The following is a 15,684-nucleotide window of genomic DNA, read 5'->3' as shown; positions in this document are numbered from 1 at the left end:
CGTAACACATGCCAGAGTTTAAAAGTATGAGTCTGGAACTTCAGTTGGCTAGAATGTTAAATGCTGTAGAAAAATATGCCAAAGAGCTATGTGTTGATTTGGGATGATAGAATGCGATACACTCCTTGACTGCACAGATAAGGGGAAGGGTTATGACATTTGGAAGGAACAGACTTTCACCACTGGTATGGATCTTGCTGAGTGTGTCTGCATGGTGCATGCATGCTATTTGCATTAAAAAATTAGCATTGACTCCTGTTTGCTAATTATGTTGACATTTGCCCTCACTGCTTCTCTGTCACTGGAAAGTAGAACTTTGCTCAACCTGCTTGCTCAACGAGATGCTAGTTGAAGGACGTACTTTACTCCATTATTTCTGTGCACCAGCATTTAGGGTAAATGAGACAAGGCCCTCAGCATTGGCACATGTCTGGTGTTGAACAGATGTTTGGGTTAGGCTCTGTTGGTAAGAGTTGGGGGCTTGCTCTTGTTACCTGCAGCATTACTAGGTTTGTTGTGAATATTCCTAAGGAAGGGCCATTCAGAGAAAGGTCAACGCTGGGCTTCAAGCGAGACGAAACCTGGAGGACAGCTGGGGATTGAAGGTGACTTTAGGGATCTCAGGAGAAAGCAGTCTCACATTTTCATTCTCACTCCCTGTCATGACGGGCATAGCCAGGACTGCTGGTTACAAAACTCCTGCACAAGCTTTGAGAGGCCGCTCCCTGCAGAGGTGGAGCACACATTCAGCAAGGCCATCCGCTGTGGCCTGGGGCACAGCTACGACTGCGTCCTCAGCTCTGCTCGCTGCTCCTTCTCTCTCTCTGTGATGCTTTCTCATACTTTGCTCTCCAGTTTGAAAACAGCATCCCAGGCCTGTGAACCCTGGCCATGCAGATGCACTCACTCTCCTCATAACTGTCAGTTCATTCTTACAGAAGAGAGTCTCTTGAGCTCCACTCTGCCTTTCAACTCAGGCCATGTCATGCGTCATCACCCGCTCATGGTTTGCTCTCTTTGACTCAGGAACCCACCCCAGTCCAGTCACCTTTGACAGTGGTGGGGAAAGGGCGGGGTTCTAGAGCTATATAATGTAAAATATAATGACCCTAATAGTTGCATTTTCAAAGCAGCTTTGAGAAAGTTGGCCTGCCTAAGAGGAGGCTGTAGACAGAGTAGGAAATGGGCTTGACATTTCTGGAAGTATTGTTTCTCAGTGTAGAGTTGGTTTAATTATTGCATGGTGGAGCCTTAACTGTGTTTGGGAAGAAATTCTTTCGATGGCTTTAGCTGGCCCCAAGGAAACTTAACCCACCCAATTTTGGTTCATAATTGATAATATAGAAGCCAAATATTCTCTTTGAAAAGATAGATGATCTCACAGTAAAAAAAAAAAAAAAAAAAATTCTGTAATATGATCCAGCCCAACAGACAACTATAATAAAATAGAAACAAGCAGAGTGAGGTTTAGAGTTCCAAAATGCACCTGTAGCTACTTTTAACACTTCTCATGGAAAGTCAAAGACCTCAACCTTATCTTAATTGATGGAGTCCCACACATGGGCTTTATCTGTTCTAGAGAGGTTAGAGAGCCTAGAGACAAGACGAAAAGCAGAAATTGAAGGTAAGAACTTCCTTGGAGACCCCTTTCTCTGCCATTGATTGTCCAAAGTCCATAAGACACAGTGAAGAAATGGGGGTGCTAAGGTTTTGGGTACAATATAGTGACTATAGTTAAGTCACCATGTGCCATATATTCAAAAGTTGCTAAGAGGGTAGATTTTGCGTTTTCATCACACACACACAAAAAGCTAAATAGGTGATACAATACGTATGTTAATTACCTCAATTCAGCTGTTTCACATGTATGCATATTTCAAAACATCATGCTGTATATTGCAAATGTATATAATTTTTATGTAAGTCAAACAATAATTTTACAAAATATAAAGTTTCTTGTTTTTTTTCTTGATACATCTGGTCTCTATTATGCTGAAGAGAGTTTCTTATTTCTCAAGTTTCTCTCCCTATATAGCTCAAGGTGTTTAGCCGTGTGTACTTTGGGGAGGGGTCCCACAGGGGCTTCTCATTGTCTGTCTAGGAGCATCTCCCTGCTGCATCTCTCAGCCTCTCTTTAATATCTTCCCTCATCCTTTGTATTTCAGAATCACCACAACAGCAGCATGCATGATGGACCTCAGGAGATACCCACTGGACGAACAGAACTGCACTCTGGAAATTGAAAGCTGTGTGTATCCGTGTCTGTGTTTCCTTCTCCTTCTGCTTGTATTTTAGATCCTTTTGTCATTATTTAGCATCTTTCTTCAAGGCATCCATAATTTTTTGACATAGCTTTTAACTGTCTTAAAAACTGGAGATTTGAGTCTCCACTCTGCAAATTTTACTATCAGAGAAAGAGAAAGACAGAGAGAGAGAGAGACTCAGTATAAAAGAGTTCTTCATTCTAATCTGATTTGAGAGAGTCTGTTTGCTGTGCTGAAATGTAAGAAAACAAATGTCCCTCATTTTGGTCCCTTCAGTGAGAGGAGAGCAAACACCGAGATGCTATTTTCCTACAATATGCTTCATCACACATGAGTGGTTGCACTGCTGGGACCCTGGGCAGTCAGAGTAAAACTCATTTTCCATCAGGAACTCAGCTTTACAAGCAGGCTATTCCTGTATCTCGGCAATTTTCTTCAATCTGGGTAGTATTCAGATGCTTTATTGATAATTCAGCATTGAGTACTCCTGTATGAGAGATGCGAGCTGCATCCGTAACACCTAGCCACGTCCCTCCTGCTGCCTGAACTACACCTCCTGCCTTCTCTTGGATATTGTTTCTGTTGTTGCTTATCTTGGCCTATTATGAACTGGTTTATAGCTGGTCTCAACTGGATTTAGGCTTGTCAATATTTATATTGAATTTTAGGAGGATAAATGACTTTGACTTTGCAGTACCACTTGATAAGATTGTGGTGAGAAGCGGATGTCTTTGTGAATAAACATACTGAGAAACGGCACTGGTGGTGGGCTAGGGTAGATCCTGGGTGGGACTGGCCCCACGGTGCCCCTCACTTCCACCCTTCATCACTGTCGTGTTTTCAGAGCTATGCTTTTACAGAAGACGAAAGACATAAAGTCATGTCAAGTGATGCATAGTTGAATTCTCTGGGGTCATTTACCTCAGAGGACAGAAGCCTCAGGAGAAAGATGATTTCCCAGTATTTGAAGGACGATATTAAGAAGCTAACTGGCTTCAGTGTGGCCAGAGGGCACAACTCCAATGAGTCAGTGGAAGTTTCAGGAAGGCCAATTTGGAATCTAAATAAGGCAGCAGCTCTTATTTCCACTGTCAGGGCACACAGTGCGTGACAACTGAGAGAGAGGACTCTGCCACTCTGCATGGGTGGTGGCGTGTGATGAGCAGGAAGGTCTCCTGTGGAAGAGGTTCCCTCCATGTGTGAGGTCACTTCTTTGCAGAGAATCCATGGCTTAAGTATTTGAGTGCAAGGAGGGATTCTCCTGATTTTCTTGTGCTCTGACTACACACGTCTGTGTGTTGGGAATAGACAAAAGATGGTGTCTTTAATTCCACACTTAAGGGCAAAATCATCACCCCACAAATTTATCCAGCAAATACTTGCTAGACATCAACTCTATGTAGGCACGGTTGTAAGTACAGGGATATTTAGAGATGACAGACAAAACACCTGCCTTCGTGGAGCTTACAGTCTAAAAAAGACAGGAAACCATTATAACAAAATCAAATAGTGGTAAGTGCTTTGAAGAAAGTAAAGTCTGATGAAAGCATTGTAAGTGATGGCGAGGTTGCCTGTGAGATGGAATGCCAGGGAAGGCTTCTGCAAGAAGGTTTTATTTCAGCCTATAATGACCTATGTGAAGATCTGGAGTTGTGTCCCTGGACAGGACCCAGAAGCCCTGAGCACAGCATGCTGGTCTGAGCTGCAATAAGAGACCAGGGAGGCCTGGCTGGGTGAATGAGGAATAGTGGCTGAAGACCTACAGGGGCCAGGCTGTAGGTTCTTCGGATTCTCATAAGGAGTTTGGACTTGTTTTGCTATTAATAATTTCACTAGGAAGCATTTGCAGGTTTTAAGCAGAGTATGCCACTTACCATGTGGAAAGATGCATGTTTTATTGAAGAGAGAACAGTGGGTGGGACCAGGGAGATGGCATTAGCTGTCGGGAACACCTCTTCCCCACCCCACAGCTTTGATCCCTTTGACTAACATTAAATATTGAGTGAATGTCTTTTTCTTGTATTTTATGTTCAAATTAAAAAGTCTTAAGATGATATTGTTCTCCCAATCTCTGTTTTAATTGATCTTATTGACAAAGTTGACCTAATGTTTTAGGAGACTCCTGGGTGTTACGAGTGACAATGGACTGTATTGTCCCATTTACTCATTCTCAAGAAGCCATGGTTAATCACCATGTGAACAGGAGCACTGTGCTAAAGCTGGATTTGGAGCTATAATCCAGCAAGCACCACTGTTCTTTCTGATGAGACCACCTGTGCACATCTGCAGGAGTCAGGGGTATCCCAACAACAGGCATTTCTAAGGCTGGCAAACCTTGTGGCCAGAAAGAGCTGATAAAACCGTCCAAATATGCCCCAGAGAACATTCCATTTGCTCTGAGCATTCCTCATGTAATCAACCGCTGATTGGTGAAATTCACGCTCAGTCTTTGAACTTTGAACACTCTCAAAAGCTCTTGAAAGGAGTTTGCCTCCCCAAAATCCTTCATACTTGAGTTCTCACTTTCTCTTAAAACTGTCTTATTCATGTCAGTTGAGATGTATTTTAAATTCATCTCTATGTGGTGTCTGGGTCAGCTCTGAAGTTACATTTCGCAAACAGAACTCTGGTCAGAGCACCCATTCTCCCCAGCTTCTCAACTTTTCAATACCAGCCTGGTACAAACAAAATGGCAGCCATAACACGAGACTATTGGAAAGTCAGTTCTTTGACGACACTTCCTCTAGACAAGCACATTAAGCAAGTCTACTCTAAACCTAGCAGAGCCGCGACCTCCATGTTAATGTAGTTTATTTAGCTGTGCACCTAAACCAAGTGGTGATGTTTCCATCCCCCTGCTTCTCTCTTGGCAGATGGCTACACCACGGATGACATTGAATTTTACTGGCGAGGCGGGGACAAGGCTGTTACCGGAGTGGAAAGGATTGAGCTCCCGCAGTTCTCCATCGTGGAGCACCGTCTGGTCTCGAGGAATGTTGTCTTTGCCACAGGTGAGCCCTGCGTCCACCTACAGTCCCTTCGGGGCAGCGGCTCCATGGGTGTGACTGGAGTGATGATATACACTGTAACAGACTCATGGCACAGGATCGTCGAAGGAGTGCTGTCATCAGTCACCCGTCACACACACCCCTGCTCTCTGTATCTGCGGGACAGTGATAGGCTTTGATGGGGAGGAGGGATCACCTAAGGAGGAGATGCTCTCTGGGGCCGGTTGTTGAAAAGACTGAGGATGAATTTCACCAATCAATGTTTGCTAACGTAAGGATCTCCCATCCTTGGGCAGACAACAGGTCACTGATGACCTTGGAGGCAGGAAGGAAGAGGAAGGAAGGAGGACGAGCAGAGGAGGCGGGTTCTGTTCTCCTCCCGGGAGTAAGCTGCCTTCCCCCCACTGGGGTTAACAGCCAGCCTTGGTGGTCCAGGAACTTGCACCACCTCCAGTCCGCCTTGCCTTATTACACGTGGTCATCATCTGATGTCACCTGATGAAGGTTGCCTTAGTCTGGGTTTCTTTGTCCTCTTTGTATCAACTGCACAAAGACTGAGACGGCACCTTCTGCTCCTTAGTCTGTTCTTGTGCAGGTTTTGCTAAGTTACTGAATGTGTATTTTGCAATGTGCAGTGCTGACTCAGTAGCTCTGTGCTTACTGAATGCTGTGCATTGTAAGATATAATAAATGAAAGTGCTTTATAAAATGTAAAGCATTACAGAGACCACAGCTCTGGGTCAAAAATGCTAAGTGAAGGCAGAGCCGTCCATGTAGCTTGAACAACGAGTGCGTGAAATTGGCCCCAGTCCTATGATGACAACCATGAAGCCAGTGGGTGAGTCGAACACTCCTGACCTGATGTCACTTCCTCTGGGAAGCCGTTTCAACCTGCTCTGCCCCACACAGACCCCAGACTGGGTTACATGGCAGGAGTGCATCTCCACGGGGCAGTACTACCACCTCCCAGCTCTGCTCATAGCTCACAGCACCTGCTTCTGCAAGGGCACACCCCCCTGAGGAGGGACCCGCATCAGACATGTGTGGTTCATCCCCTCCCCACCCCCATCTTGAGTAATGCCCAATGTGTCCTGGGTGTGTGGCAGTTGTCACTGAGTAAGTAATTGATCCGTCAGGGTCACCACCAACATTCCCTCCTCTCCATGCCTAGGAGCCAAAGTACATGATAAGTAGATGTAAAAACCTGAATTTTTAAGACACCAGTCAGGTCCTTTCTTTAATGCAGTGCCACTTTATCCTCTGCCTCGAGAGGCGTTGCTGATGTCCCTGCATTCTCCAGAGAAGACACACTGAGATGTTTACTTCAGGGAGGAATGAGAGCCAGCAGGAACGTGGGCTTATCATTAAGGAATAGTGTCCACAACTGAGAACATTCAATGCCTTGTGAGGCATTGGAAAAAATGATGTCTTCTAAAACGGGCTCAAAGTGTTCCATGCTCTGAGTGGTGTGAGCTAAAAGTCTGCTCAGAACAGAGGCTAGTGTCTCTGTGGATGATCCTGCCCGTGCAGCCTTGCCTAGAAAGTTGCAGAGATGGCCATGAGGGTGCTGCCATGAGGATTTCTTTCTGCATTTTCATGCAGCCCCATTAGAAAGCGGGTGAGGTGTTTGTAGAGGGTATGCTGCCTCCAATGGGGACCACAGCCACTTAGAATGACTTCCTGAATCCACTGACTTGAAAGCACTCAGAACCACCATTCTCCAGGTGCATTCTCCGTCTTTGTTTTCAGTCTGTATATGTTAGAACATATCCTAAGCATGTCTGGAGAAAATAGACACTACAGGTATGTGGCCGAATACTTAACTATTCATAGATCCACAGGACCATCAGAATGCAGCATTGCGTCTTCCTTCCAGCATGTGCCGAGTCCTGCGTTTACTGGGTGCAGCACAGGAGCTCCGCATCCTTCAGCTACAAAACCTCCCAACTTTCAAAAGCTTGCGTTTTAAAATTATTCGAATTCACCTATGCATGAAGAAATGGCATAAGTTGCAGTGTTCTAAAAATACCTTAATATTAAGTATTATCCTAATTTATTTTTCTTTCTGCAAGTATTCTGAATTCATAAGAATGTGACTAGTAAACAGGATTTTCTAGCCTGAGAGAGTATTCCCAAAAAAAGAGATTGGAGGCTGGGCACAGTGGCTCACACCTATAACCCCAGTGCTTTGGGATGCCAAGGCAGGAGGGTCACTTGAAGCCAGGAGTTCCTGACCAGCCTGTGAAACACAGTGAGACCTCTTCTCTATAAAAACTAAAAGATTGAGTCAGGCCATGGTGGCAGCATCCGTGGTTCCAGCTATTCAGAGGCTGAAGTGGGAGGATCGCTTGAACCCAGGACTTTGAGGCTGCAAGTGGGCTGTGATTGTTGCACTGCACTCCAGCCTGCAAGATGCTGTCTCCTCCAAAAAAGCAGGGGGAGCTAGGAAAGAACACTCGAGAAGTTTATTGGGACCAGACTATGATGTCACTAGGCGAAAGGATTTTTTCAGCTCCCCTATAATCTTCTGGGACCTCATCCGTTGACCTATAGGTCGTTATGAGGGGCATGACTGTAATCTGTTTTTCTACCCCTTGCAGATGACTTTGTGATTTTTCTCTGTGTCCTTGGTTTTCATGGGCATTATTATGATGTATCAAGTTGCAGCTCCCTCTGTGATTATTCTTCTTGGAGTTTTGTGTTTGTTTTGTTTTTTGAGATAAAGTTTCACTCCATCACCCAGGCTGGAGTGCAGTGGCTTCAATCTCCACTATTGCAACCTCTGCCTCCTGGGTTCAAGCGATTCTCCTTCCTCAGCCTCCCTAGTAGCTGGAATTGCAAGTGCATGCCACCACGCCTGGCTAAATTTTGTATTTTTAGTAGAGACGGGGTTTCACTATGTTGGCCAGGCTGATCTTGAACTCCTGACCTCCAGTGATCTGCCCATTCAGCATCCCAAAGTACTGGGATTACAGCTGTGAGCCACCATGCTCGGCCCCTCTTGACGTTTATGGACCTTCTTGAGTCTCTGGTTTGATGTCTGTCTGTCTGCGGGTTTGGAGCATCGCTGACCGTATCATCTCTTCAAGGGCTGCTTCTGCCCGTTCTCTCTTCTTCTAGAATCCCAATGACACACATATCCAGCATTATATCCTGCCTAACTTGCATGTTTCTTTCTGTACGTTGCATTTCATTTTCTTCTTACGTTTTATGCTGGAACTGCTCTTTTGGTGTATCTTTTACAGAGGATCTACGCTTCTAGTAGACAGCTGGAGGCATCAGCAATCTAGGATAAGCTTCATCTACTTTCTGGGATATGAGTAATTCTGAGTTCAGGCTCAGTCTTTGAGCACGCATGAGTCTGTCTGGTTTATCTTTACATCTTGAGCAAAACTCTTTGTGTAGGCCAACCGAAGCTGTAGGAGGTTTAATGCGGCCCCTTCTTCATGGCCTCTGTGTCCAGCATCTGCCCCTCTAGTCCTCTGAGTCTTGGATGTCATAATTCGCTTCTCTTCTTTCTCTTACGAAAACCGCAGGTATCAGAAACACAGGGCTTCCTTCTCTGTTTTCTTTGTCTCCCATATCTTGATACAGAGTTTTACTGGCTTGTTCTCTCTCCATTTAAATCTCTCCAGATTTAAATAAATCTCCAAGCAGATTTATTTAAATTCTGTACACTTTTTCCGGTCATTTTCATATTCTACAATACCTGAACGCCATGGTTTATTTTTCACCCCTCTTCATTTCTTTCAGAAAAGTCTCCAGTTGTTTCAATATGTAATTCTTCTTTAGTTTGGGCTACTGATACATGAGAGTGAAAAAGAAGAACATTTAGGAAACTATTTTTAGAATTTCATTTCAGGAAACATAAGCCATTCGATTCTGTATTTTTCTGGTAACGTTATAAAGAGGAAACATTTATCTAGAATACTCTGTCGTTGAAGAAAGCACTGTAAAGCTCAGTCAGGGTATTCGAGCCTTTGGCTGTAACAGTTACAAGCTGTGAAAACGTGAGTGAAGCCCTTGCCTAACAGACAGATAAGGGACCAGGTTAAAAGAAATACTGAATTAAATTTATTTCAACAAACACATTCAGCCAAAAATCAAAGAGCTCCTCAGATATCACTGTGAACATACAGATCAACAGATTGAAATTCAGCTTTTGTAGTGGTCTTGAAAATGTGTCCCGCTCACCAGCAAAATTTAGGATGTACAGTTTTTGCCAAACCAAAAATTTACTCCTAACCAAAAGTCATCTTTGATTGGAAAGACTGAGGTTTTTGCAAGATATGTGGAGAACAGATGGTTTAATATGATTCTTTAATTTTGTGATGTTTATCTTTTTCTTCCTTTTTTCTGTGGTACATTTGGGCAGTGATATATTCTGACTTTGTTTCAAAATACTTTGGCTAAGATCAGAAGAAAAAGAGAAGGATGCAAAATGAATAATGATGAGACATTTCAGCTAAGATATGTGTATTCTCTTTTTGCAAAAATTAATTTTCAAAATATTGCTTTATTTTCTTATTAATGATCATGACAGGTTATAAATTTTTTTGAAAGTCCACCTGTCACACTGTTAATATATGTATTCAGGTTTATCTATAAGAGTCCAATTGTCAACTCCAGGCTTTAGTCTGCTTAACTAAAGCCTGGGATCCAATTATTGCCCATTCAGTCTATAAATACCATCTACTAGAGGTATAGAAAAGATATATGAGGCTAGGCACGGTGGCTCACGTCTGTAATCCCAGCACTTCGGGAGGCCAAGGCGGGCAGATCACAAGGTCAAGAGATCGAGACCATCCTGGCCAACGTGGTGAAACCCTGTCTCTACTAAAAACACAAAAAAATTAGCCGGGCATGGTGGTGTGCGCCTGTAGTCCCAGCTACCCGGGTGGCTGAGGCAGGAGAATTGCTTGAATCTGGGAGGCGGAGGTTGCAGTGAGCCAAGATCGTGTCACTGCACTCCAGCCCGGTGCCTGGCGACAGAGCAAGACTCTGTCTCAAAAAATATATATATGAAACATTGTATATATATATATATGAAACATTGAAAGGAAGAATTTCCATCTGTCTTTTATTTATAGTTTAATTTGACCTTAAATTCCAGAGACAAATTTCTATTTCTTTTCTCCCCGTTGACTTTGGTTACAAGGATTCTTAGACGCAATTCAGCTGTGCTTCCTGGCCAGGTCCGGTCTCTAATCTCTCAGTCCAGAATGCTGAACCAGAGCATGCTCACTCCCAGGGCCAAAGCAGAGCTGAACTGTATTCTCTCTTTGCTGTGACATCAGTTTTTATAAGGGTTCCCGACATATGAAACCTGTCTCACTACAGAAGACAGATTGCTTCAGAAATTCATTGCCTTAAATCTTTTTTGCAAAAAGAGTTCTTAACTACCTTCATCTTTTTAAATTATATCCTGCCTAAGACCTCCAGCAGAATTTTAAAACTATGCTCAATGGAGAAAGCCCTGATTACAGAATCATGAACAGAGAAGGCACCAGAGCAGGGGAAAAAGAAAAGAAAGAAGGAACTTGTATTTCTTGAGTGTGTACTTTGGGTCAGATAGTGTGTTTTATAGTTGATGTGAATTTAATTGCCAATAAAAATACATGTAGTAAACAGTTTTTTTCCTTATAATGGATCTATTGAGATGCAATTCACATACCATACAATTCACCCATTTAAAGGTTACATTCGGTGGTGTTTAGTATATTTGCTGAGTTGTGCAACCATGACCAAATCAATTTTAGAATTTTTTTATCACCCCAAAAAGAAGCCCTGTATCCACTAGCAGTCTCTTCCCATTTCTCTCAACCCTAGACAGCCACTCACCTACTTTCCGTTTCTATGGACTTGTCTCTTCAGTGCATTTCATATCAGTGGACTCATTCGCGTGGTCTTTGCTCTTCGACTTAGCCTGATGTTTTCAAGGTTCATCCACGTTGTGGCATGAATCAGTACTTCATGTCTTTTTATTGCCAAATAAATATGCTGGATTTTGTTTACGCATTCATCAGCTGATGAGCATTTGGCTTGAGGTATTAGCTATAAGGCTGCTATGAATATTCAGATGTAAGTTTTAGTGTAGATATATGTTTTCATTTCTTTTAGGAAATTAACTCATATACTTAGGAGTGGAATGACTGGGTTATATAGGGAACATCCTCTTGAGAAACTATCAGACTATTTTCTAAAGTGGTGGCTTGATAATATTCCTACCAGAAGTATAGGAGGATTCAAATTTCTCTGTAGTCTCACCAACACTAGTAGGGTGTGGTGTCTCACTGTTATCTTGACATGCATTTCCCTAATGACTGATGATGTTGAGCATCTTTTCATATGCTTTTTGACTGTTTATCTATCTTTGGAAAAATATCTATTTAAAGCCTCTTCCCAATTAAACAAAATCAGTTATTTGTCTTTTTTGTAAGCATTCTTTTCTTTGAGACGGGGTCTTATCTCTGTTCACTGCAGCCTCAACCTCCTGGACTCAAGCAATCCTCTCATCTCAGCCTCCTAAGTACCTGGGACTATAGGCATGTGCCACCATGCCCTATTTTTCTGTAAAGATGGAGTCTCCCTGTGTTGCCCAGGCTGTCTTAAACTCTAAGGCTCAAGCAGTCCTCACACCCCAGCCTCCCAAAGTGCCGAGATTGCAAGCATGAGCCACCACACCCAGCCACATTCTTTATGTATTTTCACATCAGCTCCTTATCAAATATATGGTTTGCAAATATTTTCTCCCATTCTGTAGGTTGTCTTGATAGTACACTTTGGAGCATAACTGTTTTTAATTTTTATGAAGTGTAATTTACTTTTTGCCACTTATGGTATTCGTGCCTTGATTTTACATGCAAGGAAAGAGAGGATAGTAACCTTCTCAAAAAGGAATATCCTAAATAAACGGTGAGGCCAGATTGTTCAAACAAACATCCCTGTTCTTTGCTGCACTGTTATGTGGTTCAACGCTGGTTTTTCTGTAGAGGATCAGAGAGAACTCATTGCCTGGTTGAGACAATATTTGAAACACATTTTTAAAAAACCCAATCTCATGTTTCTTCTCTCTCTTTTCTATTTCATGTATTTCCTTTTCTTAATGGATTTTTTTCAACATATAATAAGGTGACTAGTAATGGGAGTAAGAATTAGGAACACTATTTTTAATTTTAGGCTGCATTACAGAGTAAAAGCCAGATAATAAATGAATCGTACAGCAGGATAAGGGTCCAGAACAGCTCTGAGTGAGAGCTCACAAAGCTTCCCAGGCTGCAGCGGGAGAGCCCCACCATGGCTGCCTTGATGGGAAGAGGAGCATGTGCCTGAGTGAGCTCTGCTGCAGTTGCTAAAATATCAGCTTCTATCAGTCCACAGATGCATCTGATGGCTCTTAGCACTCTGCAAAGCTGGCATGACCCTCTGTGTCCACATTTTTAATGAATTCTTCAAAAATATTAATGTGTAGAGAATGATATAAATTCACGCTGGATTAGAGATCCAGAGCCCTGTTTTTGGCATCGTGGTAACTGCATCTGGGGAGAAAGGGCTGGGATCAGCATCTTTACTAGGTAGTCTTGCCAAGGAACCCTTGCGTTGGAACAATACACTTGTGCTCAGGGATTGTGCCTCTATCTGTTGGCTCAGCATCTGCCTGGGGACCTGAGCACATCTGCATTGGCACACAGACGTTAGGGCTTCAGTGCATTTCAGTTGTAAATTCAAGCTTCGGTTTCGTTTTGAAGGGGTTGTCTTAGTGCAGCTGACTCATTACTTCTCAACTTTAAATTATTAGCCTCTAGCTGTGATCACTCGGGAGTTTTCCCCATAGATACAGCATATTTCATGGCACTCCATCCTGCCAGTGTAAGGACCATGTCTACCAGAGCTACGAAAACACTTTTATGTACTCTTTAACATGCACATCAAATGGGAAAAGCCTTTGCCTAGCAGAATGGATCTACTACATCAGATGATTCTTGGGTTGACTGACATTCTGAGGTCTCTGTCTTATGGCATCTTTTTTTTAAAATTGTACTTCAAGTCCTGGGGTACATGTGCAGATCTTGCAGGACTGTTGCATAGGTACACACATGCCATGGTGGTTTGCTGTCTCCATCCCCCCATCACCTACATCAGCCATTTCTCCCAGTGTTATCCCTCCCCAACCTCCCCACCTCCTGCTGTCCCTCCCCTGGCCCCCCGCCCCCCAACATGCCCCTGTGTGTGATGTTCCCCTCCCTGTATATATGTGTTCTCATTGTTTAACACCTGCCTATGAGTGAGAACATGCGTGTTTGGTTTTCTGTTCTTGTGTCAGTTTGCTGAGAATAATGGTTTCCAGATTCACTCATGTCCCTACAAAGGACACAAACTCGTCCTTTTTTATGGCTGCATAGTATTCCGCGGTGCATATGTGCCACGTTTTCTTTGTCCAGTCTGTCATTGATGGGCATTTGGGTTGGTTCCAGGTCTTTGCTATTTTAAACAGTGCCGCTATGAACATACGTGTACATGTGTCTTTATAATAGAATGATTTATAATCCTTTAATTATATACCCAGTGATGGGATTGCTGGGTCAAATGGTATTTCTAGTTCTAGATCCTTGAGGAAGCACCACACTGTCTTCCACAATGGTTAAACTAGTTTACACTCCCACCAACAGTGTCAAAGCAATCCTGTTTCTCCACATCCTCTCCAGCATCTGTTGTCTCATGGCATCTTGAACAGCTCTGCTGGGTCTGTTACCTTGAAAGCTCTCCTTCCTCTTTGCCTGAAAGAATCCTATTCAGCCATGAGTGTCTCATACACCAGAGGTGCATACACACATCACTGGTGACACCAGAGCTTTCATGCACCGTGAAACCTCTCCTAAATCACCAAGTCATGTGTCCTAGCATATCTTTATGCCTCCAGGATAGTGCATGCCACAGCTTTGCGGAAGCCAGTTCTGAATGAGTCTGTCTGACCTGGGTCAGGAGTATGAATAGTTGGGAGGACGGACTGTGCTTTTATTCACCTTCATTGTTTGCTGCACTCACCGTATCCGCCTCAGAGACTAGGATGTATGGGGCATATGCTGAATGCCTAAACATTTTGCTGATTGGAAATGGCATTTTACTTTTAACAAATAGAATGTGTTTACTAAACAAATACAAAAGAAAATGGTATAATTTCTTAATTCCGAATTCTGTGTTAATGAGTATCTTGGCGAACTTCCAGAGACTAAGTATTTTTGAAATCAGTTTTGAATTCTCATCCTCAGGGTCCCTAGTTAGTCCAAGTGTTTGACTGTGCAGTCGTGGCATTGCATGGGAGTCAGTATTGGTTTCTGCTGCCCAGTTTCCCTGAAGATGTTCTTTGGAAAATGTTTAACAAAGTTGAATTGGCAAATGGAAATGTGGAGGATATAGTAAATTGCATTATCATTCAGAAATGTTTTCCACTCTTCTTTGGGAGAGAATTAAATGTTCCTGTTCTCCTTTCATAAAAGTTGGTGATGAGACTTGCTCTGGCCACTGAAATAGGACAGGAAACATGTATAGCTCTTCTACCGCAGAGGCCAACAGTGTTGCAGAAGGAGGGAGCTAAGTGGATATGTTTTTTATAGGAAAAAAATTTGTGACAAACTACTGGATTTGGGGGCTGTTTGTTACTGTACCATAAGCTAACCTGTCCTGACTGCTACAGAGATTGTTCCTTATATAGTAGATTATTGAAAGCTTTACCTGAAGCAGGGAGAAGCAAATAAGGGCTAAGAAAGGTCTGAGGTTGCCATGAAATTGCGAATTAAGAGCCAGTATTGAAGTTACTTTAGTAAATAATATGAATAATGAGTAAAAATCATTCAACAGGGTGATCACTTACATTTGGAAGGAGGAAAAGGAAGGATTCGTGGAAGATGGGGCTTTGACCAAGACCTTGAAGTGTGGATAAGGAAAGACACGTCTTCAAAACCGGGATGTGAGTCAGCAGAGGCAGGAAATAGAGATGAATATTTTGAGGCAGTGAGAACCTCTTTGACTAAAAAGTGTTATGCTTAATGCAGAAACATGGTGGAAAATAAAACTGATGTTAATTTGGGAAAAGAAGGAGAAACCAAAATTCCTAGATGGGTGTTTTGATGTTTGTGGGAAGCAACGAGCCGTAGAAGGTTTTAATTGTGGCAGGACAGTGAACGTCAATGCTGCATTTCCCGAGTGTGCCCAAACCGCGCGAGGCCCAGAGCCGGGAGGCCCAGGCCCGGGAGGAGCTTCTGGCCCCGCTGCTGGTGCATCAGGGCCCTGAGCCACATTTACAAGAAACAGAGTCTAAAAGCAACACAACTGTATGAAATGTGTATGAAGGGAAGCCTCATTCTACTGATGGTGTTGGAGAAACCCGTTCGCTTTTCACCTCATGTCAAATG

General features: G+C 43.2%; 1 protein-coding gene across 2 annotated transcripts in view; it reads left to right on the top strand.

The window, feature by feature from the left end:
• GABRB3 (gamma-aminobutyric acid type A receptor subunit beta3) overlaps window positions 1-15,684 on the top strand; it is a 249,637-nt gene that overhangs the window by 208,015 nt on the left and 25,938 nt on the right. For both annotated transcript variants that reach the window (XM_021674561.2, XM_021674563.2), the window contains exons 5-6: window positions 2,166-2,248; window positions 5,138-5,275. In XM_021674561.2, coding sequence (XP_021530236.1) covers window positions 2,166-2,248; window positions 5,138-5,275 — 221 coding nt within the window. The remainder of the gene's footprint in view (window positions 1-2,165; window positions 2,249-5,137; window positions 5,276-15,684) is intronic.

This window comes from Aotus nancymaae, unplaced genomic scaffold, assembly GCF_030222135.1.
Source record: "Aotus nancymaae isolate 86718 unplaced genomic scaffold, 86718_ANA_hifiasm-v0.15.2.pri h1tg000075l, whole genome shotgun sequence".
NCBI lineage: Eukaryota > Metazoa > Chordata > Mammalia > Primates > Aotidae > Aotus > Aotus nancymaae.
Note: the sequence above shows the minus strand (reverse complement) of the source record. Positions and strands in the feature narration are given on the sequence as shown.